The following is a 25,614-nucleotide window of genomic DNA, read 5'->3' on the forward strand; positions in this document are numbered from 1 at the left end:
AAGAAGTGTGGACCAAAAACTGGCTGAGCAGCGGAGCCCAGAGGGTGGCCATCAGTGGCATGAAGTCTAGCTGGAGGCCAGTAACTAGTGATGTAGCCACAGGTCAATAGTGGGTCTGATCCTGATTAACACTTTCATTAATGACGTGGATGATGGGGCAGGGTGCACCCTCAGCAAGTTGGCAGAGGACACCAAACTGGGAGCAGTGGCTGGTGCACCAGAGGGTTGTGCTGCCATCCAGAAGGACCTGGACAGGTTGGAGAAATGGGCTGAGAGAGACCTCATGAAGTTCAGCAAGGGGAAGGGCCAAGTCCTGCCCTTGGGTAGGAACAGCCCCAGGCACCAGGACATGCTGGGGCTACCCAGCTGGAAAGCAGCTTAAAATTTAATTTGTATTAAAGAAAAAATAAAGGTAGTGGTTTCTATTTCTCTGTTTTTGTGGATAAAATGCCTAAATGTGCTTGATTTCCATTAACTCTCAGGACCTAAGTTGGCTTGAGTTGGGAAAGCAAAAACCTGACTAATTGTCCAACTTTGAGTATCTGGGTGGTGCATCAGAAACATCTCCATTATTTTCTTGCATTAGAGGCTTGAGGCAGGACATTCCTGCCCATGGTCATGTCAAGGGTCCTTCCAGCAGTAGTTTTGGTTTGAGATGAAAGTCTGTGAAACTTTCCATACAGTAGGGTGATGTTTAGTTTTGGTTTGTTTATTTTAATGTCATCTTCAACTTCCAAACCCCATGATTAAGCCAGATCTTGCTAACAGTGAAAAATAACAATAGTTGTCCCCCAAAGAATGATAATGAACAGGTGTAATAAAAACTAAGTGTCCATGTAAAACTATGAGGAAGCCAGAAACTAATGAAGATGTGGGAGCTGGACTGCTGTAGTTCAGATTTACTGCCAAAAGGCCGTGCAGGCTGGGGATGAGTGAGGATGGGAGGTTGGCAATTGGCCTTACTGCAGCACATCTGTGCTATGGTACAGGGATTATAGTTGTCTGAGGTGGCTTTGCCTGATGTTAGTTTTCAGACACGAAGCAGCAAGGATTTCACACTTAGCCACGGGATGGCACTTTCTCACAAGAAATCAGGCGTAAGCCCAGCACAGCTGCAGCCAGAGACCCTTTGGCACACACGCCCTGGAAAAAAGCATCTAACAGAGGAAGCCCGATGGAAAAACATCATGGAAAGGCTGACGCCTTTTTAGTCATGCTGAAGTGAGGAGCATTACAGTGTTGTCTTCCTATTCGGAACCGATAAATCAGCATCTTGCTGCAGGTGTGGGTGCTCAGGCACTTGCAAAATGCTACAGCGAACAGAGGTGGTGTGAAATCACCTACAAAGGCAGAGCTGGACCAAGCCCTTCTGTGATCGGCTTTAGCTCAGCACACGGGATGCAAAGCTGGGAGCTTGGTGTCAGAGATGCATTGGAAGGGAATTAATGTGTGGGAAGATGTCACATACAGCACGTGAAGTCACTTATGAAGGTAAGTAAGAGGAGGTTGTTTTACTATCTTAACAATTCACTTCTGAATTAAATCGACCCTTCTGTGCACCTGGCCTTTGTGTGCAGAGGTGACAACCTGGGGGGGGCTGTGGGCAGCACTGCTGTTGCGTAGGACATGATGCACCTGCAAGCAGAGACAAAGCCAGGCAGAGTAGTGGCAAGATAGTTTCGATAAGAGTTTTGGTGTAGCTAGGTGCCATTAGTGTTGTACTTGTCATCCACAAAGTGTAGATAATATCATCCTGATATGATGATACTGTATTGATGTCACAGCAATTTTGTCTGTATAGCTCGACAGGCATTTCTGAACAAAATGTGCTTTTACCTGTGTGGTCGTTAGAGCTGAAGTGTTTGTATTTCAGCAGAGGAATGGTGCCTGATACTTCACACAGTGAATAGAAAAGGAGCAAGAGAGCATTAAAAAGAGGCAACAGCAAAGATATAAAAAGTAAATTAAGTTTTTATATAGTATTGTATTTACCAGTAATAGCTTTGGATTGCCTGTGAAATGGCATGCTGACTTAAGCGAGCATTGCAAGTGTACTTGTTAACCGGGTAAACAAAATGGATTTTTTTATATTGTCTTTAAATTGATGTGAAAACAAAACTGTATGCAGGCAGTATTGAAGCAAAAGGACATTTTACTTGTTTGTGGCTGGATCACACACCATGAGATTAGATCATGCGTATCAGTCTTAAGATAGCGGTGATTCTAATAACCCTACACCTGCCCTTTCTAAATTAAAAAAAAAAAAAAAAATTAAAGATGTGTGAGAAAGACCATTGAACAGCCAAGTCTTTACATGATGAACATTAAGTCTGCTGACTTGCTGCATAATATGTTTATTTCTGTTGTGCTTCTCTGCTGTGGTTTTTCAGGTGTTATATAGAAATAAAGTGTTAATTTGAATTCAGTACAGTTTTTGAGAAAGTCATGAGAGGGAGGCCTGTGTCACTTCCGGCACTAGCAGATACCAGAGCTCTTTGTAAGTGAGTGGGGATATCAACCCTGGAGCATGGGTGAATCTGAGCCCTGGGGTTACAGTCTGAATGTCTGGGGATATTCCCTGTAGCTGCAGCTCCACACCTTGATCTTCCTCCTGGACGGCTCTAACTGTGGGGTGTGGGGCCCCAGCTGCGTTTTGGGGCAGCGTACACAAGAGCCTGACGCTTCGCTGCCCTGCCAGCAGGTACCTGGGTGGTGAGTGGAAATGGCCAGAGGGCCAAAGGCAGCTTTGTCCAACACCAATGCCTGAACAAGGTGAAAGCAGCAGAGACCTGCTCCCCAGCTCGGAGTGTGTCCTGTCCCCGCTATCGACCAGCACCTTGGGGTCATCTGGGAGGAAATGCTGTGTGTGAAAATGCTGTATTGATCACAAAATAATAAAGCATCAAGTACAATTAATTTTTTTTTTGCTTTGTCCTCAAATGTTTGGCCATATGCTTTTAAAAAAAAGGACAAAAAAACCCCAACAGGTGGCTGTTTCCTTCAGAAGTTTTTCAGTAGAATTTTTGGATGTCTTTTTTTGGTTTGCTTTACTTTTAGATAGTTTACCATAAAGGTTAGGCAGTGGTGCTGTGTATCTTCAGGGGTCCCAATAAATTTGTATTTCTCCAACAACAACAATTTTAACTGTGTTGCAGCAACACTGATGGTAATTTCTGCAATATCTCTTACGCTGCAGCACCACCAGGTTTTAGATTTTTGGAGAGAAACCACAGGGAAGATTGTCCAACAAGAATACTTCATTGGTACGAGCACTTCATACGCTTCCACATTATTGGTTTAGAAGATGATATTTTTAACTAAGAACTCGGGACTATTGGTAGTGATGTGTGCTAGTGCTAAAGGAGAGCTCACATGGGGCCCCATTGCTTGCTCTCCCCTCCCACCAGCGTGTGGGAGACGTGAAGCAGATGAGGTACCAGAACAGCTCAAAGCACTCCTGGGTCAGCCCAATTAGAGACTTTTTTGTCCTTAAAAAGCTCTGGATTTCTACATCTTTGCTTTGATGTATGACTTGCTATAGTCTTACAGGTCTGAAATCTCTTTTAAGGCATATGAATATACCAGTGGATGAGCTAGTCCCCAAAATAACTAAATCTGAACTAAACATGTAGTCCTTCAAGAATACAGCAGCTGCCAGATCCACCCGGTAAGCAGTTATGGCTGCAACCAGCTATGGTAAGAGTGACCCAGACAGGGAGAGACCCATTTTGCTTCAAATAGGATCAAGCAGTGATCCTTCAAACAGGCGGCAAGTGATAAAACAATGTTGTGCCTCATTGCAAGGCAAACTGTTCCTTTGCACTTGCCAAAATAGATGGAAGAACAACTGGAAGGAATAATTGTATAGTTAACTTTGTTGTCTTCCTTTATAAATGAAACAGAAATTTACTCACTTCTTCCCTAACGAATGTTTTGTGACTTAATTGTTCATGTACAAAAAATGTTGGGCAGCGTGTTTCAGACGAGCTGTTTGCAGATGGTTTCCTTGGAGCACGAGCGAGCTTGCAGCTGCTGATGGATCCTCGGGTTTTGTCCATTGTGTACGCTCACGCCAATGGCTGTAATGAGCAGTTTTAAAATCAGGGCACTGCCAACCTGCGCTTTTTTCCCTGAAAGCTCTGTGCCTGCCTGCAGACTTTGTAAAAATCAAAGCTTAAAGTTTCCCCTTTCTTTTCAGTGCGGCTGCTCAGCCTTTTATGTTCTAAAAATACTGATCTGAGGGTGTTACTCTATTTTGAGCTTTTTCTATCACATTTTCTAGACATCCAGTTGGGTTTTTTTGGTGGTGCTTTTTGTTGCTTTTTTTTTCACCTCTGCCAGGAGCAGATTTTTACTGAGGTACCCGGGAAGGGGCGCAGTGAAGCGAGAGCTGGGTGGTGCGCGCAGGCAGCGCGGGTTAGTCGACAGGAACGCTCCCTGCCCCGTGCGAGGGAAGAGGGTGGCTAAAAACCCGAAACGCGGCCTCGGCACGGTTGCGTCCTCCTCAAGGCGTTCTTCGGGTACGGCAGCGATGAGGAAAGGCGAGGCTCCAGCGACGCCGCTCCTCCTCTTAGAGCTCTCCCTCCCACTAACTCCACTTGACACCGGCTCTGGGTATTACGTGTTCGCGGCTCACGAGGGAGCACCCCACGGGTCCCGGCCGGCTCCCCAGCGCTGCGGGAGCCTCCTCCCCGGGGCCCAGGCCCGGCCCCTCAGCGGCCCGACCCCCGAGTACGTGGGGGCCGGGACCGGCCCCTCAGCGGCCGCCGCCAACGGCCCCAACGGCCGCCTCTCCTGGCCCCGCCCCCCGCGACGTCACCGGCAGGGGAGGAGGGCGGGGGGAGGGGAAGAGCGCGGCCACGTCTGCCGCGCCGTCCCGCCGGGCGCGCACGCGCGGAGGGGAGGAGGGGCGGCGCGTGCCGGGATTGGCCCGCGGCGCTGACGTTGCGCGGCAGGCGGAAGTGAGGGGACTCCGACCATGGTAGGGCAGGTGAGGCGGCCCCCGCCGGGGCGGGGTCAGGGGTCAGCGCCGGGAGCGGGGCCGGGGCCGGGGCCGGGGCCGGGACCGGGACTGCGACTGGGACTGGGACGGCTGCGGCAGCACCCGGGCACCGGGGCGGGGGGCAGGCAGGCAGGCAGGCAGGCAGGCAGGCAGGCAGGCAGGCAGGCGCTGTCCGCTGTCGTAGGCCTGCGGCCCCCGGCGGTTGTGCCGCCAGCCGGACGGTTCGTCGTTGTACAGGGCGGCGCGTACCTGTGCCGGCGGAGAGCCCCGAGGAGGGCCGGTGTCCGGGTGAGAGCGCTCGGCCGGTCCGGGGCGGGTGGTGCCGCGTTTCTGCGGGGCCTGCGGGAGAGGTGCAGCCTGTCTGTGAAAACGGCCAGTTCTCTTTCCATCACCGGTGTATTCGCCGAAAGGCTGGAGGACGCGGGCCTGCTGCCTGACGTAGGAATAGCTTTTGTACAAGGGGCTGGGCTCTCCGGAAGGGGTTAAGAATAAAAGGCCCTAGACGAGGCTGTGAAGTTAACAGCCTGGGTGCAGAAAGGAGCCTTGGACTTGCACTTCGAGCTTACGTAGTCTTCACAAAGCACAGATCGAAACATTTAGTGCTGCTTTTTTTGGTTTGGATGTGGTTAAATTTTCACGTTCTTCCCAAATTCGTCTTGATCTTAAGGTGGCACCGTAATACTTCTGGGTAATCAAAACTGTCTCTGCTTGAAGTTGAAAACAGATTCTTTTTTCTCATGTGACTCTTTGCATCTGTTCCCACTTTAGGACAGCAGTGATGACATTGAAGATGTGTCTCTCTTTGATGCAGATGATGATGTATCCAGGAGGTCAAAAAAGTCAAAAATAAGGTCGGTGGCCATAGAGAGAGTTTCTAGGTCAGTTCTAGGCAGAAGCACAAGGAAGGAAGGACTGCCATGTTACATCAAAATATGTAATGGCAAATACCTTCTTTATTTATTTGGAAGTAATGGAGAGTAATTTCTGGATAACTGAGACCACCAGTTCCAGAAGCTCAGCTGGAATTTGTAGATCTGTGCCTTCATGCTTCTGGGTGTCCTAACATGTAGTATGTGTTTGTGTCCCTGTGTGTAAGGAATCTACACTGATACAATTACTCTGTGTAACGGGAGGTTCTCACCCTGCTGAGTGCTGGTTCTGGGCTAGTCCACTATCTCTTCCCCAGTCTTTGTTCTCAAGTATGTTTGGTGCTGCACTGCTGTCTGTCACGTCCTGGTGTAGTTGGTCCAGCCACCTCCTTCCTCGTTCTGCCCAAACTCCTGCCACAGAGCAGTGTCCATGCACAGGTATTGTGGTGACCTCAGCTCTGTACTACACGTTTCTGACAGGGAGACTGCAGAAATCAGAAAGAAGGACAAGTCCACCATATTGAGAAGTATGATCTTTCCTTCAGAGGTATTTCCTCTGTCAGAACCTTTTTTAATTTAACCCATAAAAATTGCCTTACATTGAACTCTAGGTAAAACTCCCTATCCCCTTCCACCCTAAATTCTGTCTGCACGTGGGATATCACTGCATGTAGAATGTGTCTTCCTTATGATGAGCTTCTAGTCAGTTTATTTCCCATGTTTTCAGAAGTTGTTGCACACTGGGTTCATGTTACGATGCTGATCCTTATCCTGTGAGTTGATGGGAGATCATTTGGCAGTGTCATTTCTCTGAAATTGCTTCAGTCTTGTCTGAAAGAGCTGTGACTGTGCTGTACTTCATTCCAGGCATCCAGTGGCATCATTTTTCCACTTATTCTTCCGAGTCAGTGCGATAGTTGTCTATCTGCTCTGTGAGCTCTTAACTAGCAGCTTTATTGCCTGCATGGTGACAATTATCCTCCTCTTGTCCTGTGACTTTTGGGCTGTAAAGGTAAGTTCCTTTTATGCTTTTTGTTATCTTCGTCTTACTATATAAGAATAATTGAAGAGAGTGATATTCACGTCACAAAAAAAGTAACTTGTTTGTACCTTTCCCACAAAATGATACCCAAAATACCCTCAAGTACTGTGATGTATTGCAAAGCGTTACGAAGTAATAACTCTTAATTCCCTGTATACCTCGTTTCTTTTTGAAAATCAAATGGAGAACATATATTAGGTTTTCTTTTAAGGTAGCAGAGGCTTCATTATCAGATCACTTTCTAATCGCCAGAAATATGCCTCACAGTAATTTGGTATTGTACTGGACATATTAGAAGATAGATTGTTGTGGACATAAAAGCCGCGTAATCTTGTTTTCCCAAATGTGAGGCAGATGAGCAGCATTGAAAATAGCAACTCAAACAGCTGAACTTTGGCAAATGGTTTCTTTTAGCAGAAGATATAAAGCTCATTGCTTTTCTTCTATTTCAGAATGTCACAGGGCGACTGATGGTTGGCCTTCGCTGGTGGAACCAGGTGGATGATGATGGTAGAAGTCACTGGGTATTTGAAGCCAGGAAGGTAAATTTTTTTTTTTTTTTCTTTTAGTTGTTTCTGTTTTATGAAACCCCTATTAATTAGTGGTTATGCTTGTGATGGTAGATTGCACAGCATAGATATTTACTTCCAGCCAGAGATCTGTGACAAAGTGCTTGTTTCATATAGGCTGCTGAGTGAGCTTTGCGATTGTTGAATTATTTAAAAATTCTCATGATGTATTCATCTGGCTTTGCATAAGTAACGTAAAAGTTCCACATAGAATGCAGTAAAGGTTCCCATGCCGTGCTAGTAACCTATAGGTTTTCTGGTGTGAACTTGGAACAGCTGACAGAGCTTTTACCTCCTCTAGAAAACTACTAGAAGTAGGAAGAAACATGTATAGCATTTGTCATGGCTATCACTATGCCTTTTAGTTCTTGATGACTACTGCTAAGTCTGTATGTAGTATCTCTAGTATCGCATCTGTCAGGCACCTCACAACACTTCCGGTATTTACCCTTTTGATGCCTATCTTTTGTCTCTGTATGGAGGTAGTGACACTTCTGGCATGCAGATCTGGAGTGAGATAAAGATCATTTTGTGCTGTCACATGTCTGCAGTGGTGTAGGGACTTGAACCTAAACCTTTCTCCAGCTGAGTTTGTGCCTTAACTACAGGCACATTCTTTCTCAAAACAATGCTAGTTTAGAAAAGCTAGAACATATTGGTGGAGGAGGGGGAAAGGTAGCCGAACTGCTGGTGATGCTGTAAATTTACCCCAGTCCAGATTTTTTAAATGTTACAGGAAGGAAGAAGTGAGTGCTTGCTTGGGATCTTCTGCTCTGTAAAGACTTTATGAAATCAGTAATGTGGTGTGAATCAGACCTCTGTGTGTGTAAAGAAAAAATTACCCTAGTTTGATGTCTAAAAGTATCATTATTTAGTTCTGCCAGTGGTAGGATTAGTGAAATTCTGATTGTGCAGTGATTTGGAGGTGGAAAACATTACCAGTTTGGCTGTTTCTAAGCATTGTAACTGAACCATGCAGTAAATGTCACGTTTCCCAAATGTAACCTTTAATCCCCAAGCATTCCAAGGCGATTTGATGCTGCCACCTCCGCTGTTTCTGATAGAAAACTGATAAAAGGGTCCCTTAAATGGAAACATCTGCTAATGCAGAAAGGTCTTTAGGTGATGTAGAAATTGATCTTGAAAGCACCCAGTACTGTTGTGTGGAGGTGAAAAATGGGGGGCTTGTAGATTCCGGACTGTTTTTAATGACAATGTGACCTATACAGTGGATCAGCCTGTTAATCTCGATTTCCTTTCTGTTTCTAGGTATCGGCGCAAGGGAGTAAAACCTCATCAGAAGCAGAGTCCCGAATTTTCTGGTTAGGTCTAATTACCTGTCCTATGATCTGGGTGATATTTGCTTTCAGCGCTCTCTTTTCTTTCAAAGTGAAATGGCTGGTGAGTGGACTCCCTCAACTCAGTAATAGGTCCTGTATGTTACAGGCAAGGCAGTGTAAATCAATGACTGTATTTTCCTGTGTCTTAGGCAGTGGTTGTGATGGGAGTGGTGCTTCAGGGAGCCAACCTTTATGGTTATATCAGGTGTAAAGTTGGCAGTAGAAAGAACTTGACAAGCATGGCAACCAACTATCTTGGGAAGCAGTTCTTGCGGCAGGTAAGTTTTCCAGGGTTTTGGAAACCCTCCAGTCGTATTTGTTTCTGTCCATCAGCTTCCTTTACTGCCTGGGCCATGAAAAGAAAGACTGAAAAAGTTGTTATTTGTAGTTCTGCAGAGGGAACCTTCACACCTTGCTGCCTTGTGAATTTGAGCCCCTTTAGTAAAGTCACAGAGTAACTTGCTAATTATTGGCATCAAGTTCCATTTGCATGTCATGAGCTCATGTTATTTGCTGGTGCCATGGACAGGTGCCATAGAAGTTACTGGAATATGGCTGGTATATTGGAAATAAGGTACACAGTGAATGTGGTGACAGAATGAAATGTTCTTTGATAAACTATGGCTCTTGGATAATGTGTTGCTAAATTACTCCTTTCATTGCACTGCTTCCTCTTCAGGTTGTGCTAGCCACAAAACTATGCACCTGGAGGGATGTCGCATTGGTCCTTGTGCTTCAGTGCACAGCTGCAGCGTGCATAGCTCAGCCAAAAGGGCTGCCATTGCCTTTTATGTTCTTTTTCACTTCCAACCAGCTCATTTCAGGAGGTCCTTTTCTGCCCCAGCACTGGGTTTTCTTCCTTCCATAGGTCCCTGCAGCAGTAGGCACAACCGTCCCCTGTTCCACTTCTAGGCTGTCATTTAACTTCTGCTTTTACCGAGTTTCCTCAGTGTGCTGTATTATGTGGACAACTCCGAGGACAAGTGGTTTGCCTGCCACAGGTTCACAACTGTTTGCTGGAATTACTCTCATTAGTGCAATCAGAAGTTCAAACACTGATAAACCTTTCTTGGCAGTCTGTGCTGGGATTGTGCTCTTCTGTAGCTGGATTTGCTTCTGAATGCTTTTACCACTGCAGTGGTTAACCAGAGGCCCAGACCATTCTCAGTCTCTGGCAGAATTAGTGCCTTGCCCCAGAATCATGGCAGTGAGTCACATAGTTCTCCTGTACTCCTTTTCTTCTTTTTTGCCTTCTGCAGACTGTGGCTAAAGAGGATCAAACAGCATCCTGAGAGTGGTAGAAGCCTCAAGCCAGACTGGATTCACAGTAGTGGACAACAGAGAACGTTGCTCTGACCATGAGATTTGGGAGCTGCATACGTGAGGTGTGAATTAAAAGAAGTAAATAAATTGTGCAAGACTTCAGGTTAACACTCCTAGCAACTTATATTCGATTTTCCACTAGCGGTTTGTGTTTCAGTCCTTTCTTTAGTTTGATTAATTAAAATTAATTTGCCTAAACTTTAAATTAAAAAATATCCTAGGTGGCTCTCATACAGGTTTAGAACTACTGGATGAACTAAGAGAAAATTGCAGGACATCCTTCTTCAGAAAAGCCATGCACAAGGTGAGCCTTCCGTTGTCCAAGAACTCCCCCAACTTCTCCAGCAGTTGGTGCCTCAAATAATTTCAGTTGTGGCCGTTGCTGTGTTTTGTTCTTGGAGGTCATTGCTGCTTCTGTTATGAAGTTTAGATAGTACTCTTTTGGCTCCGCATCTCTCATTCTGTGATTTGAATGGTGCTGAGGTGGTTGCAGTGAAGGGCATCTAAAGGAAATCTTGCTGTTGGCTTAGTAAGAAGATCATTGAAGTCTCGTGAAAACTGCAGAAAGTGACTTCTGAGCAGCTCTGGTCTTTTATTTATCTGAAGCATTCTTGGAGGTCTCAGTAACATCTTAAGCTCCTGGATTTATGGGAAGTCCCGCTTCTACCTGTAGGCCTGCATCTGTATGGAGAGTATAGCAAGGGTAAAACCAGGTTACGAGGAAGGTTGCAGGGACAATTTCAGAGACAGAGCAAATCTGAGAGCAGTCATCGTCTGACTAATGCTGTTAAAGTGATGCCATCTGGCGTCGTGTCGGCGCTGCGCAGTAGTGTGCGTTTGGTGCCACGGGTCTTTTTCTCTGGCCAGGAGGGTGTAGGGTGATGTGATCTGCAGTTTCCTCACTAGCCCCTCGGCACAGAGTCGCAGGGAACGGGACCGACAGGGTTTTACATTTCTTGAATCCATGCAGTATGCTGTCCTCAAGCCGTGCTCCCCAAGGAGTCTGTGGCTGGAAAAAAAGCATTTTGTAGGATGGTGAAATGTTGACTGGCAGTGTTCACTTAGATGGCAGAAAGTGGTGTGTTTTGTGTGAAAAGCTGTATGAAAGGGATCAGTTCTTTCTTGTCATGTAATTCTGTTCAAGGCAGATTGTGCTTTTGCAGCGGCAGATATTGTAAACTTTGGATGAGATATTTTAAATTAAGAATGTGGTTTCTTTTTGAATAATGGGTATTGTTAATTGTGGGATTGCGTTAACATGATTTCTCTCCCTGTACTGTAGCAATACGTGGGAGCTGTACATTTGTTTAACTCTTTGGATTGATACCTTCCTTTTGTAAATATGTATTTATAAAATCTTGAAATTAAAATGATGCTTTGTTTAACCAGACCAGATATCCCTTCTATGATTCATGCCTGAGCTCTTTTATACACTGTGTTCATGTAGTGTAGTTTTAACAGGGGTTACTTGTCAACTTAAACGGTGCTGCTTAGTGAGCTCTGGCACAGTTCCTGTCACCAGGGGTCTCGGACAGTTTTCCCTGTGCAAACACTTTCTTTGTAAGCGTGCTGGAGTGGTTATCATGCAGAGCTGAAGTAATTGTCGCTCTATAAGGCTCTGTTGGAGTGGCTAAGAGGCTTCTGAGGGCACTCAGAGGGCCCCTCTGCCCAGGTCCCTGGCTCGCTCCTGGCAGGTGGCAATGTGCTACCGTAAAAGCTCGTGCCACCATGTAGCAGGAACTTCTAGTCCCCATTTATGTGGAAGGGATGATTTATTTCTAAGGAATGAATGTAAACAGGCCAAATGAAGTCAATCACTGAAGTAAAGGTGCTTCTACAGCCATGTGGGGATGTGCAAGTGCAGTGTCCGGCTGGTACAGCACGATGGAACGGAAATCCTTTCTGCTCCAGTCCAACAAGCTCCCAGTTTGCCACTGGTGTTGGAGGGACGGCACTGACTCTGGTACAGCTCCAGCCAGGAGGTAGTTGTTTTAAAATGTGTTGAAAGTTTTGGACTTAATGTTTATTCTCCTGCTGCCAAAGCTCCCCCCAAACTGCTGGAAAATAGAGAGTGCTTTTCTGGAAGTTGCAGTTTATTTAATCAAGGACAGAGGAATTTTTTAGTACGTGCCTTTAAATATAGCCCTCTTTGGCTTATTTTTAGCCTCTTGGCAAATATTCAGTCTTTTGGCTTCTGAGAAGCTGGCATTTTATTGCATTTCTCCACAGCATGGATCAGAACTAAATTTCTTATCGCTTCTCCTGTTGGGCATGAGTCTTGTTTGATTTTTACTCGCTGTGTGCTGGGGTTTCCTGTGAAGCAGGAAGTGGGAGTTGCTGCAGAATGGGGAAATTCTCTGAATGTGCTTTTTTCGCCAAGCCTCGGGAATCCACGCTAAGCCAGTTTCTTGAGCATTAACTGTGTAATGGTGGCCCCACCTAAGACCTCCAGGCCTGGGTGGTGGCTGAACTTTCAGGGTTTACAGAAGAAGAAATACTCCAAGAGAAGTAATAATGAAATACTACGTGCTCTGAAATAGCAAAGTATGCCTCAGATGTTAAAAGCACAGCTGAAAGGTGGGCTTGAAGTCATCCCCATTTTACAGGCAGAGCCATTTTGAGTCCTTGGAGCATAGTGTCCTGGGCCAGCAGGGAGCTTGCTTGTAGAGCTGGGGACAGAATGGGCCCTGCGGGACATTTGCTGTCTGCTTTAGAGTGCGCGAGGCCTCATCCTTCCCCTGTGTCCTAGGGATGAGCTGCTCTGTTGCTCTTTGGCCACAGCGGGGACCTGTCCCCTGCTGCTGCTGCAGACCAGCCTTGGTTTGTCACCCACCGTGGCATTGCATTGTGCTGTGCAGCCAGCTGGGTGCTGGAGTCCCCAGGAGGGGGGATGTGATGCTTTTTCTGGCCCTGTGCATGCATTACCGTGATGCTCCAAATATTCTCAAAACCCAAAAGCTTTAGAGGCAGTTTTGCCCCTGTCAAGTGCATCTCCCCTTCCCTCTGTTCTACATCCCTGCCCTGGGGGAGAACGACAGGGAAGGGCAAAGGAGGGATGCTGAGTGTGCATGGGCTACCTTGCCCTGGGCACTTGGAACCTGTCCGTCTTTTGCTCCAGAGATTTCTTGGGAGTCTTGCCGGGCCTGGAGGGCTGCAGGGAAAGGTCTATTGTAGTTGCTTGGCAGAGGCCACCGTCAGCCCTGCTCACGTGGGACAGGACATCCCAGCTGGTATTTCCTAAACAAAAAGCTGCAGTGTCTAATGGAGAGTGACCTTTGGGGAGACCAAAGGGAGCAGGGATGCGGGTGGGGAGGGTGGATGTTGGCCAGGACCCAGCGCCACTTCCAGGGCTCCTGGCAGGAAGGTATTTCTGGCTTCCCTCCTGCCTTTCCATGCAAACAGCCCCACTTTGGGAGCAGGCATCCCTTCCCACCCTGCAAACCCACGGCAAACCGAGAGCCTCCCCACCGCCCTGATAAGACAGGCAAAGGGTAGAGAGAGAGGAAACACTATTTCTCTTTTACTGATAGCAGCATTTTTATACCACAGAGGACACGTGGGCCCGTCATTATCTGCCTGTGTGTGCCGAAAGCAAACTGGGTGTGTTGAACGCAATTCCAGTTCCTTCCTATCCTCTCCGGTGCCAGCACGTGTCTCGGGGCAGCTGACGTTGAGGACATGCTGCGCTGGTTTCCGCTGCTCAGCCACAGGCTGCAGTGCTCGGCTGCTTGAATTTCACTCCTGTTTCTCAGGGGGAGGCATTGCCTTTGGGTGCTGCTGTGGGGACAACCTCTTCCTCGGCTTGCAGCAGGTATATGTGCTTCCAGCTGTTTCTTGCAGCTGTGAGAACGGCTGGGTCAGACTGAACCCATCAAACCCAAGATTTGTCTCGAGCAGTAGCTAATTCTGTGTGCCTAGCAAAGACTATATGGAAATCATAAACATACAGCCACACTTCCAGGAACACCTTTGGTACCTCCACAGGTTTGTGGCTCCCTCTATGTCGCCTGGTGGATTTTGCTGCCATTAATTGGACTGATTCCTTTCTGAGCCCATGCAGACTTTTAGTATCCACAATGTCCTGCAGCAGAGAGCTCCACCGATTAACATGCCCTTTGTTTTGGATTCTTTCACAAAGTATTAATCTATAAATTATCCAATTAATGGCTATTAATGCCAGATCATCTCATCCCCTAGCTACTTGCTACACATTTCAAAGAGCTTCAGTATTTGCCAGGTGGGACTCCCCTCGGCAAAAGCCACGTTGATGCTCTTCAGCTATTTCCTATCTCTGTGAATCCCAGTCTTTAGAAGTCTGAGCAGTTTGCTCAATATAGGAGTTGGATTTTCTGGTCTGTTATTCCTCATATTCCTCCCAGAATCCTTAAAAAAAACCCCAAACCCCCAGTATCACACTTACCACCTTTCACCCATCTGGCACCAGGACAAGCAGTTGGTTTGTCTGGGGATTAGTGGCTTGGTGGGTTCATCCCTGAGCCCTTTGGACTCCTCCTGGAAACCTCCTTGGCCTGCTGAGTTATTCCTCTTCATGTTGCTAGCTTGCGCAAACCGCCTATTTAGTTCATTTTGGGCGAGTTCTTTTAGATTTTTTTTCTCTCTTTTTTTTTTTTTTTTTTCAATCACAAAGCAATGTGTAAACAACTCCATAGTAACCACTGGAGTACATGAGTCATTTAGCTTTTCTGCCACAGGACATACTCACTTGCTCTTGCTGTTATGTTTTCAGATTAAAGGGGGGTTTAGTTGTTGAGACGGTTACTCACCATTTCCTACTGAGTATACTGATGTTGAGTCCGGCTCTCTTTTGACAGTTTGTATGGCTTCTCCCCTGTTAGATAGATCCTCTTCCCCGCGGGACTTTCCACGCTTGTCATCTGTCCCTGCTGTAATGTTTAAAACTTCATTTAAGTTTCTTTTAATCAGTAGCCAGACTATATTTTGCTTTTGTTGGAACTCTCCCTTGCATCTGGACCCTGTTTCAGAAGGAATTTGAATTGCCCACCAAAACTGCCTCTGGTCTTGGGAACTTCGACACCCGCTTCCCAGCATCCAAGAGCCCACTGGGCTGGAGGTGCCTGAACCCACCTGCGGGCTGAGGTCCCGACCCAAAACCTCACCTAAAATCTCTTTGGATGAGGAAGAAAGTAAACACCCTTTTGCACAGCTCTTGGGTGTGTAAGCCCTTGATTTCTCATGTTTTAAGTTGCACGGTCATGCCCGGAAGTTTGGTTTAATGAGAATCTGGACTGGAGACAGGAGAGGATGGGGACTTTGCTTGGATCCTGTTCCATCCCCAGCTCAGAGACCAGATCATCGCAGGTGGGGTCTGGCCGGTAGCTGGGGCAGGAGAGCGGTGCAGGTCTGGTTGCAGATTGGGGGATCTGGCAATGACACCTGGGGTGCGGTGCCTTCATCAGGCATCACGAGCCACGCTCGGGTTGATGCCCCAGAGCTCTTCTACAGCTGCTGTGAGCGGGACACCCCAAATCTCGCTGCTCCCAGCTGCTGCAAGAGCAGCCTCAGCAGAATGGGAGGAAAATGCAGGATCTGAAACATCCCTGTGGTTTTTTCTCTCTGTTTGTGGTGGGATGGGGAGTGCAGCATCCCCTGGGGCAGCCTTTAGGGGACATTAAACCAGCCTTTTCGGTAGCATCTGGCCAGTGATCCCCTGGACAAACCCTCTTAATCCCCCCTGGCCCTTGTGTTTAAGGGCAGCATCAGCAAACGTGGAGCAGCACCGCTGGGCTGACCCTGCCACTGGGTCCCTCCAGCCCAGACAGCCTCTGCATGGCGCAGACTTCAGTCTATCCATCTCCTGTCTAAACCTGTACGGCGGCAGAGGGAGCTCTCATGCTTTTTTTTTAAAATTAATTAAATAAATATATTTTTAAAAAAATGGCGCAAAGAAAGTTTTCTGGAAAGGCTTGTTGGAAACGCCTCTAAGGATCAATCCTGCGATGTGAGAAGTGCCAGGAGCAACCTGCCAGCCCGGTGCATCCCGTGCGAGCGTGGGACCACGGTGGGAAGGGTGTCACCTCCCCGGGCGTCACCCCTGGCTGTGGCTGCCTGTCCTCCCGCGCCTTGCAGAGGGGTGACAAAGAGGAAAACAATAACCAAAACCACCTCTCCTTCCGTTAGTGTTCCCTCTGAGCTTTCTGGGGCTGAGCGGGGATATAACGGGAACATGATTTCACCACCCTGATGTTACGGGGTGGTGTGAGCAACCACTTGACTTGGAAAAAGTAAGTAAAAAGAAAATGTATTCCCAGCTGGGTGTGTGTGTGGGACCAGCCGGCTGAGTTGTCTCCTCAAACAGACCTTGGGACCATCCTGATTTTGGGGAGTAAACTCTGATTCAAATAAATGCTTCCTAGGAAGTGATTCAGCCCTGTGCCCGGCAGCAGGTGCCCGTGTGTCAGGGGGCATGTTGTACCCTGCTGCACCCCCGTGGGTCCAGCACCCCTCCCCGGGGCATGGGCTGGGTGTTCCCTGGAGCAGGGCTGTGGCATGTGCTGGGTTTGGGGAGTAGGGATGGACATCCCTGCCAGCTCCCACTCCTGGTTCGTTAGCTCAGAGTGCAGCCTCTTGCTCCGGATCCTGGGGATTATCCTATTCGCAAGCACCTTGGCAAGGATTGAATTGGGGCCCGTAAAGCTGAGCAGAGCTGCTCCACATCCACCAGCGTTCAGCACTCTGGTACCTGCCGAGGTTAGCAAAACTAAACTGTCTTGGCTTAGTTTTACTCCCAGAAACCAGAAGGAAATTTTACTGTTGGTTTTAGTGGGAGCTGCCAGGTTTAATTGTTGGACACTACAATAAAAATCATGTCTACTGCTTCCAGGCTCAACCACCTATCATCGATGCTTTGAAGCAGCAGCTAAATGCTTTACCTGCCGTTCAAATGATGATGTTTTGGGATAATAGGACACGGGGGACAGCACAACCTGGCACCAGTGGCTGCCAGGTCACAGCCCCTAGACCAGGAAAGTGCAGCAGCGTCATGCGGGTGTGCTTAACCTGGTCCAGTATAAAGTAACAGATCAACCCCCATTTTTTGGGGGTGGATTCAGCTTTACTTTGCATGGGCGGGGATGGGGAAGGTGATCCTGTTATCCATGAATGGGTGGTGATGAGGGGTAGTGAAGAGCCGGGGCAGGACCCCTCACAGCCCATGCGGTGTGCCAGCCCCCTGCTGCGGTGATGCTGTGGGGTGCAACACTGCTCCCCAGCACGTCTGTCCCAGCTCAATGGCTTTTCTCCGCTGACAACCATGGGGCTGCAGTGCCTTTTTGCAGCACAGCCCTGAGCCCACATCCCCCCATGCCCTTGGGAAGGTCCCAGCTGCCTCAGCTCCTTCCCAAGCCTCCCACTCACAGCACTGGGTCTGCCTGGTTTTGGTGGTGGGTGAGGAATAGCTGTCACCTGCTCAGTGACATTTCAGTGCAGAGCCACGCTTTCAAATGCCCCACCCCTCATCAGGTCTCAATATCCCCCTGCCACAGCCGGTCCCTGCCCATGAACTCCCAAATCCAACAAGACCTGGTTTTTCAGTTGCTCCTCATCCCTCGTGCTCCAGGCAAACGGTTCAACCCCTCTACTGGGGTGGTCTCACCAAGAGACGTCAAGTACAAACATCCCCAGTGTAATTTTTGGCAACGTCAAAGTTTCTGGCTTCAGATATATCAACAGGACTTGTCATTACATTTAGCTGCTTTCCCCTACCCTCGTTCCCACAAGACCTTGAAGTGCTCTTACGTGATTTTAGGATATCCACAAAACAACCAACCTGTTATCCAGGCCTTGGATTTCATTTTTATGAGGCAGGACCGCAGCTTGCACGCCGCAGCCTTGCCTGGCTGACATTCCCATCCATGCAGAGCCCCGCAGCACCCTCATCCTCATCCTCATCCTCCACCAGTGTGGCAAACACCATGACCCACGCGTGCCTTGTGGCTGCTGCTCACTCAGGTCTCTCTGCAGGCGTGGGGCCACACGTAGATGTGTGTGTGTAACGCAGGGGTTGGGCTTGGTAGGGTTTGGGCTTTTATATTTTTTCTTAAAAGTAGCAAGAAATCATTTCTTCTCCTATGTGACCTGTTGCCATCATGGCACATGGGTGGCTGCGGATACCAGCACAGATGAAAACAGCGGTACCCTGCCCTCCTCCCACCACTACAGCAACTGGTGTGAACCCTGAATTTTTGGTCTTCAGCCCCAAGTTTGAGGTCTCTTTATTTAGCAGGCGTGACACCACATTAGTCGCAGAGGACTTTGCAAGCTTTCCATCCAATTTACGTCAGCACCACAGGCAGCTTGCTGCCCATCCCACAGCTCGCTGGCCTTGCTGAGCATTAGCGATATTGGGTGTTTGCACTGATGTTATGTGGAGCCTTGGGTAAGGGACTGAAGCCAGCCAGGAGACGTGGCGGGTGAGCAGGGAAGGAGTTGCAGTCTCTGGGCTGGCTGATGGGCTTGCTGGCATAGATCTAAGGTTGGTGGAGAGGAGCCTGGGACCTTCTGCGTCTGAAATCCCCGTGTGCTGGGATCCCTGCTGTCATGTCTTCACCAGCACCTTTACCACCAGGTCATGACCATCAGGGACAGCCCCCAGCTTACAGCTGCTTTAGCTGCTGCAGGCTCTGAGGTGGAAACTGCAGAGGAGGCTGAGACCTGGAGCGCAACGGACCCTGTTGTCCTACAGTGCAACCTGCAGGGCCATAGGACAACACTGGCAAAAAAGAAAGCAAATGAATTCCCATCTCGAAGCTAAAGGTAAGCTGGCCTGTGCCCAAATTTTCAGTGCTTATTTGCACCGTGGTAGTGCCTACCAGCCCCAGCCATAGCCCTGTACAATGCACATGGGCACCCCACAAACACTGGAAGTAAAGATGGCTCACGGCCAGAGCAGAAAGTGATTCTTGGTTATTTGGACAGGAGGAAGGAGCCCTGCAAGGACTGCAGTTCACAAGACTTTCTTTTCGCAATATTGGTTTGTATCCACGTTAAAAATTCAGACTCTCTTTCCTCAGGGTTGTTCTTCTTGGAAGTCGGTGACTTAATAGCTTGACAAGGATCAGGGGGGCTTTTTCTCTAAAAGAGGTGATGACTAGAGAGCTCAGGCATGTCCCACCTGACTGCCTCCCCCAAACACACAGCAGCATTAGGTATTGTCTGCTCACAGCCTGATTCCCCCCTGGGGAGGGAGTAGTGCAGTGGCCAGTTATCCTGCTTTTTACCCTCAACTGAGTGAGATCCTTTCATACGGGAAAATCAGAGCCCCATACCAGAGCCAAAAACACCATGTTATGGAGTCCTTGAAATTAAAAGTGTCTCAAGCATAAAAGTCACCTAGCTGAACTATAAATCAAGCCTCTGCTTTCAGGCAAACCAAGCTTGCATACTTATGAATCACCCCCTCCTTGCTTAATCATTTTGTATTAGGGACATCTTAAAATGAATGTACTCAAATCAAAAAGTCCATTAAAAATGAGAGTCCAAATGACTAAGGGAGGATTTTACATCTGCATTCAAGTTTGCAAGCAAATATGGGCATTTGTAGGAAGAGCAGTCATCCTCCAAATATTTCTGGAAAAAAAAAAAAAAAAAAAGCCCAGGCGGGGAATGACTAATGGGAGCAGGCAGGAATGGGCTGATCCACACAAGCGCCTGGGTGAGGAGCCTGCAAGGAGTTTGGCTGTAGCTGCCTGGCTCCACCTTGACCTATGCAAATCTGGTTGGGTGAAGGCAGATTTCTTTGGAAATAAAAATTTCCCCGCTTTCTGATGGCCCTTTGCCAACCGAAGACCTCAGAGAGGAAAGCGTGCAGCAACCCAGTGCTGTGGCAGTGCTTTGGCTCAAAGCGTTTGTGCCGTGCTGGGGACCGCAACAGTCAGTGGGATTGCAAACAGAGGGTGTCCTCTGCTTCTAAAACACTAAATCTGCCTTTTATTTCCTGCTGAGAAAGCCCTTATAAAATATTGGCTGTGCTCAGGAAACTCCAGCAGCAGTAAGCAAGACAAATTCAACTTTCTGCACTTTCTCTGCAGCAAGATGTTCAGGGGCTGGGATCTCCATGGGGTTTGGGGATGGGGGAGCTGGCACCCCAGCTGGCATCCCATCAGGCAGGCACGAGCAGAGCGCATCCGACTGTACTCCTCCGTGAGAGCAGGACAGAGAGATTTCATGTCAGAGCAGCGCAGCACACCTGCGGCTAAACTGCTGGGTTGCAAAGCCTTTGATGTTTCGATGCACAGGAGGGACATGCACCCAGTCCAGATAGAGATTTGCTAGCTCAGAAACTCCTCTTTGCAGGCAGTGCTTGGGTATACCTGCTAGTGGCAGAGGGCAGGGCTGCCCACCGATTTGCTTGTGTCTCCTGCGCGCACTGTGCCAAAGCAGGCTGTGCCAAACACCGACCGCGATGACCGGCTGCCCCGCTCCAGCGGCAGCTCGGCCCCGTGCTCGCTCCCCTCCCTGCCCACACACCCGCCCGGCTGTAGCTCGCTCCGTACATAATTGCTCCCAGGGAAAGATGGTTTGGGAACAGGTCCACGTCTCTGCCTCGCATGCTGACGTTTAGAAGGTGGAGTACACGTCGTCCAGGACACACGTGCCCATTTGGGGCTTGGAGAGCCAGGCAGAGGGCACCCCACGGAACAGGGCTCTGGTGCTACTGTCCCTCTACAGCAGGAGCTTCCCGGTGGTGTGCAGACCCTTGCAGCACTGGATAAAAGCCACTTTATTCATCTCCTCATGGCTTTTGTGGCAACTGTAATACCTGACACCCACAGATAGACACCCTCAGGCACGCAAGGACACAGCAGCAGCCCCGAGCGCACCAGGACGGGGAAGTCCAAGCAGACGGCGCAGGTGTCCGCACAGCACCCGCTGCCCAGACGCCTGGTGTTGGACACGCATGGATGCAGAGGCATAACTGGGCACTAAAAAGCATCACAGCGTGGATCCCCGCTGGGGTACAGGGCGTGCACCCCACATCCAACACAGCCTCCCTGCGCCGGGGTGCACTCACATGCATGCACACACACGTGTGCACACACACACGTCTGTTCTCCACAGCAGCACAGTTATTTTTTCACTCAGCTCTGGCTGCTGTGAATTTTTGAACCAAAGGCAAGGTCTGGGCTGTCAGTGGATCCTCGGGGAGGTGTAACAGCCTCCAGCTGCAGAGGATGAGCTCAGCACCAGCCAGCCCGAGGGAGCCTCCACCTTTTGCAAGCCCTGGAAGCTGGGATGGAGGTTGCTGCCATTCTCATCAGGCTGTTTTTCAACTTCAAAGGACTTTCACCCACTCACCCCCTGGGTGCTGCCGAGTGAGAGGGGTTTTGTGGCCATGCGTTGTGCAGCTCTCGTGGATTCAGTACTGATTTCATGGATTTTTGAACTTCAGCAACTGCTTAACTTTGGCTCAGTGATAGCCAAAGGTGTGGAGGCACTGGGATCTTATAAGCCCCAGCTGGGGTAGATAATTGCAGCGCGCAGGCACAGCCCACCTCTGCCTCCTGAGCATCCTCCTCCCAGCCTGGGAGCACCCTCAGACCCAGATATGAACTCTGCAGCTCAGGTCTCTCCTAGTCTAAATATGTATGAGAAGGAAATTCCAGCTCAGACCCCTCCTGGCAAAGCTCTCCGGCTCTGCTCTTGTGGTTTGAGCACGCAGAACCTCTGACTTACAGCTGCAAATATCTTGTAGTTATACAAGAGGAAGCAGCATAGCTAATGTGCATGGGAATTATCCCATGTCCTAAAACTTTGTCGGGCCTGGAAGCCATCTGTGTGACCCTTCCTGGGGTCAGAGGTGAGACATTCCGTTTTTCCTGTGTCATTCAGAATAAAAAGCAAAATATTGGCTGGTGCTCGCAGCCCTGTGAGACGTTAAGTACGTGTGTCAGGGTGCTGCGAGCTATTTTCTTTAAACGTGATTTAGCAATGCAAAAGTGTGTCCAGCGAGCAGCCGCTGAGTCCTGCAAACACATGGCTGGGGGATGTGTCACAGTCCTTCAAGGAAAGGGCAAAAGAAAATGAGCACAACTGAAGGGCTGAAACCTTGCAAGTCTGTAGGACACAGCAGCTGCAAGGGGAAATAGTAACGATCTCAGTGTCTGGAGAGAATTTAAAATGCAGGACATGGATACAAAACTACTGAAGCGCTGGCTGGACGCTTAACTACAGTAAGACGTGCAATTTATTGCAATTCATGACATATATTCACCGGTAGTTGAACAGTATCAGTCATTAGCAACTGGAGCGGCCAGTTTAAATTAACTGATTTAAAATTTAATCATTTAATTTAAAACAACTCATTATAGGTGAAGTCAAGCCCACCTAATTTTGATCCCATGAGCATCTCTTGGAACACCCACCCATGGAAGAGACCCGAGGAGTCACAGCACCCCAGGAGCAGACGGGTTTGAGATGTCCAACTCAGGGCAAGACAAACTGCCTCCCGAAGAGCCTGTTTCTCTCCAGTTAGAATAGAATAGAACAGAATATTTTAATATTTAATTACTCAAGATAGAGCTGTGCATCTCCTCACTGCACCTCTCCTTCCTCCCAACACAAGCGCACCCCAGGAATGTGCCTATAAACCAGGGCACGTCCCAACTTTCCAAGAAAGGTCCTGCCTCTGCTCCCTGCGGTGGGCTTTTGGGGGGAAGACCCTGGCTATTTGCGTACTTCCGCGATGAGGAAGGTCATCACGGGCTTGTTTTGTTGAAGGTCATCGTGGGCTTGTTGTGTTGGACTGGTGCCAGAGACACCGGGCTGGAGCTTTTTATCCTGGGTGCTGCCCAAACTTGGGGTGAAAGGACAGACTTTGCCTTGATGTAGAAGACAGAAGACAAGGGGCTGACATGGCCATGGGTGGAAGCAGTAAGGCCATGCCAACCATCATGGATGACAAAGCTCCTCGTGTGTGCTGATGGACACTGGGGTCCTTGTTTAAGCCTCCCAGACCTTCTCCCAACCCATTCTTTGGAGAAGATGCTGCCAGGATGAGGTGATGAGTCCCAGACTGGAGCTTTCCTCCCCCAAAGAGAAAAGTCCAAACCATGAATCAGGACGGGGGAGGTGGGCTGGCTCACATTGGGGTGTTTCCTACGGGGAGTAAATGAGGCAGCGCAAGGAGGAGGGGAGGAAATCACGCTGGAAAGGCGGCTTGTTTACTGCAGTGCACGTTGGTCCCAGACAGGAAAAATGGCCCTTGACTTCCCCCGTCCCCTGGCAAACCAGGAGGTTGTTTTGATGTGTCGGGAGAGGCGCTGGGGGCTGTCTGAAGCGCTCATTGAGAGACGTGCATTTCCATCGCTCCCATCCTACCGAACAGGCGGGGCTGACTCAGATTTCCCGGAGATGCTCTTATCTCGTCCTGCCCAGCGCTCGTTCGGCAGCTAGGGCGAAGCAGCAGCCCCTGGAAAGGCTGCCCTCTGCCCTTTCACAGGGTGCTGGAAGTTTCCTGGCTGTGCAGCTCCCACACCCACCGAGAGCTTGAAAACCCTGGCAGCTGCTGTCAGAGCCCCGGCTCCTGGGAGGGCTGGGGGCTGCTGCGGTGCACCCAGGGCTGCACTGCCCGGTGGGCGCTCGGAGGGAGGCTCGGTGCAGGTGTGCATCCCTGGCTCAGCATCACCGAGCAAGGAAAGGTCACGCTGAGTTGGGCACGGCTAAATAATCCTACACAGTCCTCAGCAAACCCCTCCAAAAGCTACGGGGCAATTATGTCTGCGCATCATGACACGCGATGACATGCTCTGGCATCACTTTTAATCAAAGTTAAATGAAGGCAGAGCTGGGTGTGCAAGGCAGGCACTGGGCAGCTGTCGTGGCTCTGGTAGGGCCGTACCATTTTGCTGTTCGCCTTTGCATTCATGGCATTAACCTGTCCTTAGTTCCCGATTCCAGGTTTCTGCTCTTTGCTTTTTAATGGCCCAATTAGCAAAATACCTGCCTTGGAGCCCGCAGCCACCAGCCTCACCCAGCATCACTTTGTGTTGTGGCACAATGTGGCCATGGCCACCCGGCACCACTCTCACCTGGACACCCCATTTGCTGCCTTTGAAGGCTGTCTTTTCCTTTTGGGGGAAAAAAAGCTAACGGAAGAGAGAAAAAAAAATTATCTTTTTGTCCCAAACATCCGAAATGTGTTATTTTCCCCAGCAGTTTTGTCTGTTCTTCTGAATCTCAGTGCGGTTTGAAGAGACACAGGAGGGGAATTAGATAGTTTGGGTGGTTGATGAGAGGCAATTGGATGAGTGAGAACAAATTCAGGTCTCCAGTCCTACCTGGCAGCATTTGAAAGTCTTTCTTATCTGGTTTCTTATCTGAAATGCACTGGGGATCTCGATGCAGGCTCGGCTCTCTGCATTACACAGCTGATGGGCTTCTTGGCCTCTGCGATATATCCAAATCCCTCATCTTCCTCTTCCAGCCTCTAAACGACATGTTTTCTCCTGTCTCTGTATTCTCACTTCAGTATCACCCTCCCACCCATATCTACATGCTGCTCTGCAAAGCTCATCTACAGTAAAATGCGGAAATCAATCCTTTGGCTGAGCCAAGTGGCATTTGCACGCTTTTATCAGAAAGTCTGGGCTTAGTGCATTTTCAGACAGACTTGTCCAGCTGCTGTGTGTGATACACAGCTGCTGGGATTTTGTCCTCTCAAGGTCCCCCATCTGCAGAGAGCGCTGTGATTTTGCCACACAGAAGAGAGACAGCAGGTAGAAGAACAGACATGCTAATTACAACCTTATGAGAGCTTTGTTTCCATAATTTTAGGGGTTTTTTTCCATATATGCAATAAAAAAAGGCTTTTAATAATGCAGTAGTTACTGAAAGTGTGACTTAGCTGCTTGATATTCACACACACATGCAGCACTTCCAAATGTAATGTTTGCTACATTCATGAAGATCCTAGTCCTCACAGAAATTCCAGTAGGGCAAGATATAGCTCAGGTTCATAAGAGGCAGGTTTGGGCCAGCTTTGGCTTGTCAAGCTGGAGAGGTCTCCAGATGCTCTCTGGATGTCCAGAGCACGGGGAGCTGGGTTCTCCAGAGCTCTCCTGATGCTCTTGGACAGCAGATGAGCATGAGGACCATGTCTGGCTTGTCCATCAGATCCAGCCCACCCAGCTGCTCCTTCACTTCATGCTTAGAAATTATGAAGTCAACCTAGCCTGGAATCAGGGAAACTTTCCCATCTCTTTCTAATGAGATCTCACATAACTATCCTTCCAGTTGAGATGACTGAGGCTTAGGATGAAAGCTTGTTTGGTCCTTTTCTTCCTCACCCACTTGTCCCATGGGTGACCGGGGTCATGCCTCCTTCTCTTGCCGAATGGGGTGGCAGGAGGATTTGGAGCGAGGGAGGTGGGAGAGATTCTGCCCACATGCAGGGCAGGATGCCGCTAATGCCGCTCATCTCCTACATGTCCCA

At 48.9% G+C, this 25,614-nt stretch overlaps 2 protein-coding genes across 4 annotated transcripts in view; both read left to right on the forward strand.

Annotated features, from left to right (window-relative positions):
* The first annotated feature begins 4,868 nt into the window (after window positions 1-4,868).
* Window positions 4,869-11,535, forward strand: LOC115342073 (Golgi apparatus membrane protein TVP23 homolog B-like). Of its 3 annotated transcripts, none has more exons than XM_030015880.2 (7): window positions 4,869-4,990; window positions 5,771-5,853; window positions 6,739-6,883; window positions 7,366-7,455; window positions 8,752-8,883; window positions 8,972-9,100; window positions 10,082-11,535. In XM_030015880.2, the coding sequence occupies exons 1-7, from the start codon at window positions 4,979-4,981 to the stop codon at window positions 10,112-10,114; spliced, it is 624 nt and encodes a 207-aa protein (XP_029871740.1). In that variant the 5' UTR covers window positions 4,869-4,978; the 3' UTR covers window positions 10,115-11,535. The 3 variants fall into 3 exon arrangements, with proteins under 3 accessions (XP_029871740.1, XP_029871741.1, XP_040979868.1); XM_030015881.2 differs by having other exon boundaries at window positions 4,873-4,981; XM_041123934.1 differs by lacking the exons at window positions 4,869-4,990; window positions 5,771-5,853 and adding an exon at window positions 5,866-6,418.
* Window positions 11,536-16,222: 4,687 nt separating this feature from the next.
* TEKT3 (tektin 3) overlaps window positions 16,223-25,614 on the forward strand; it is a 101,792-nt gene continuing 92,400 nt past the window's right edge. Inside the window, exon 1 of the mRNA XM_030015871.2 lies at window positions 16,223-16,408. The gene's annotated coding sequence lies outside the window, so the exon portion shown is untranslated. The remainder of the gene's footprint in view (window positions 16,409-25,614) is intronic.

The sequence above is a fragment of the Aquila chrysaetos genome, chromosome 5, assembly GCF_900496995.4.
Source record: "Aquila chrysaetos chrysaetos chromosome 5, bAquChr1.4, whole genome shotgun sequence".
NCBI lineage: Eukaryota > Metazoa > Chordata > Aves > Accipitriformes > Accipitridae > Aquila > Aquila chrysaetos.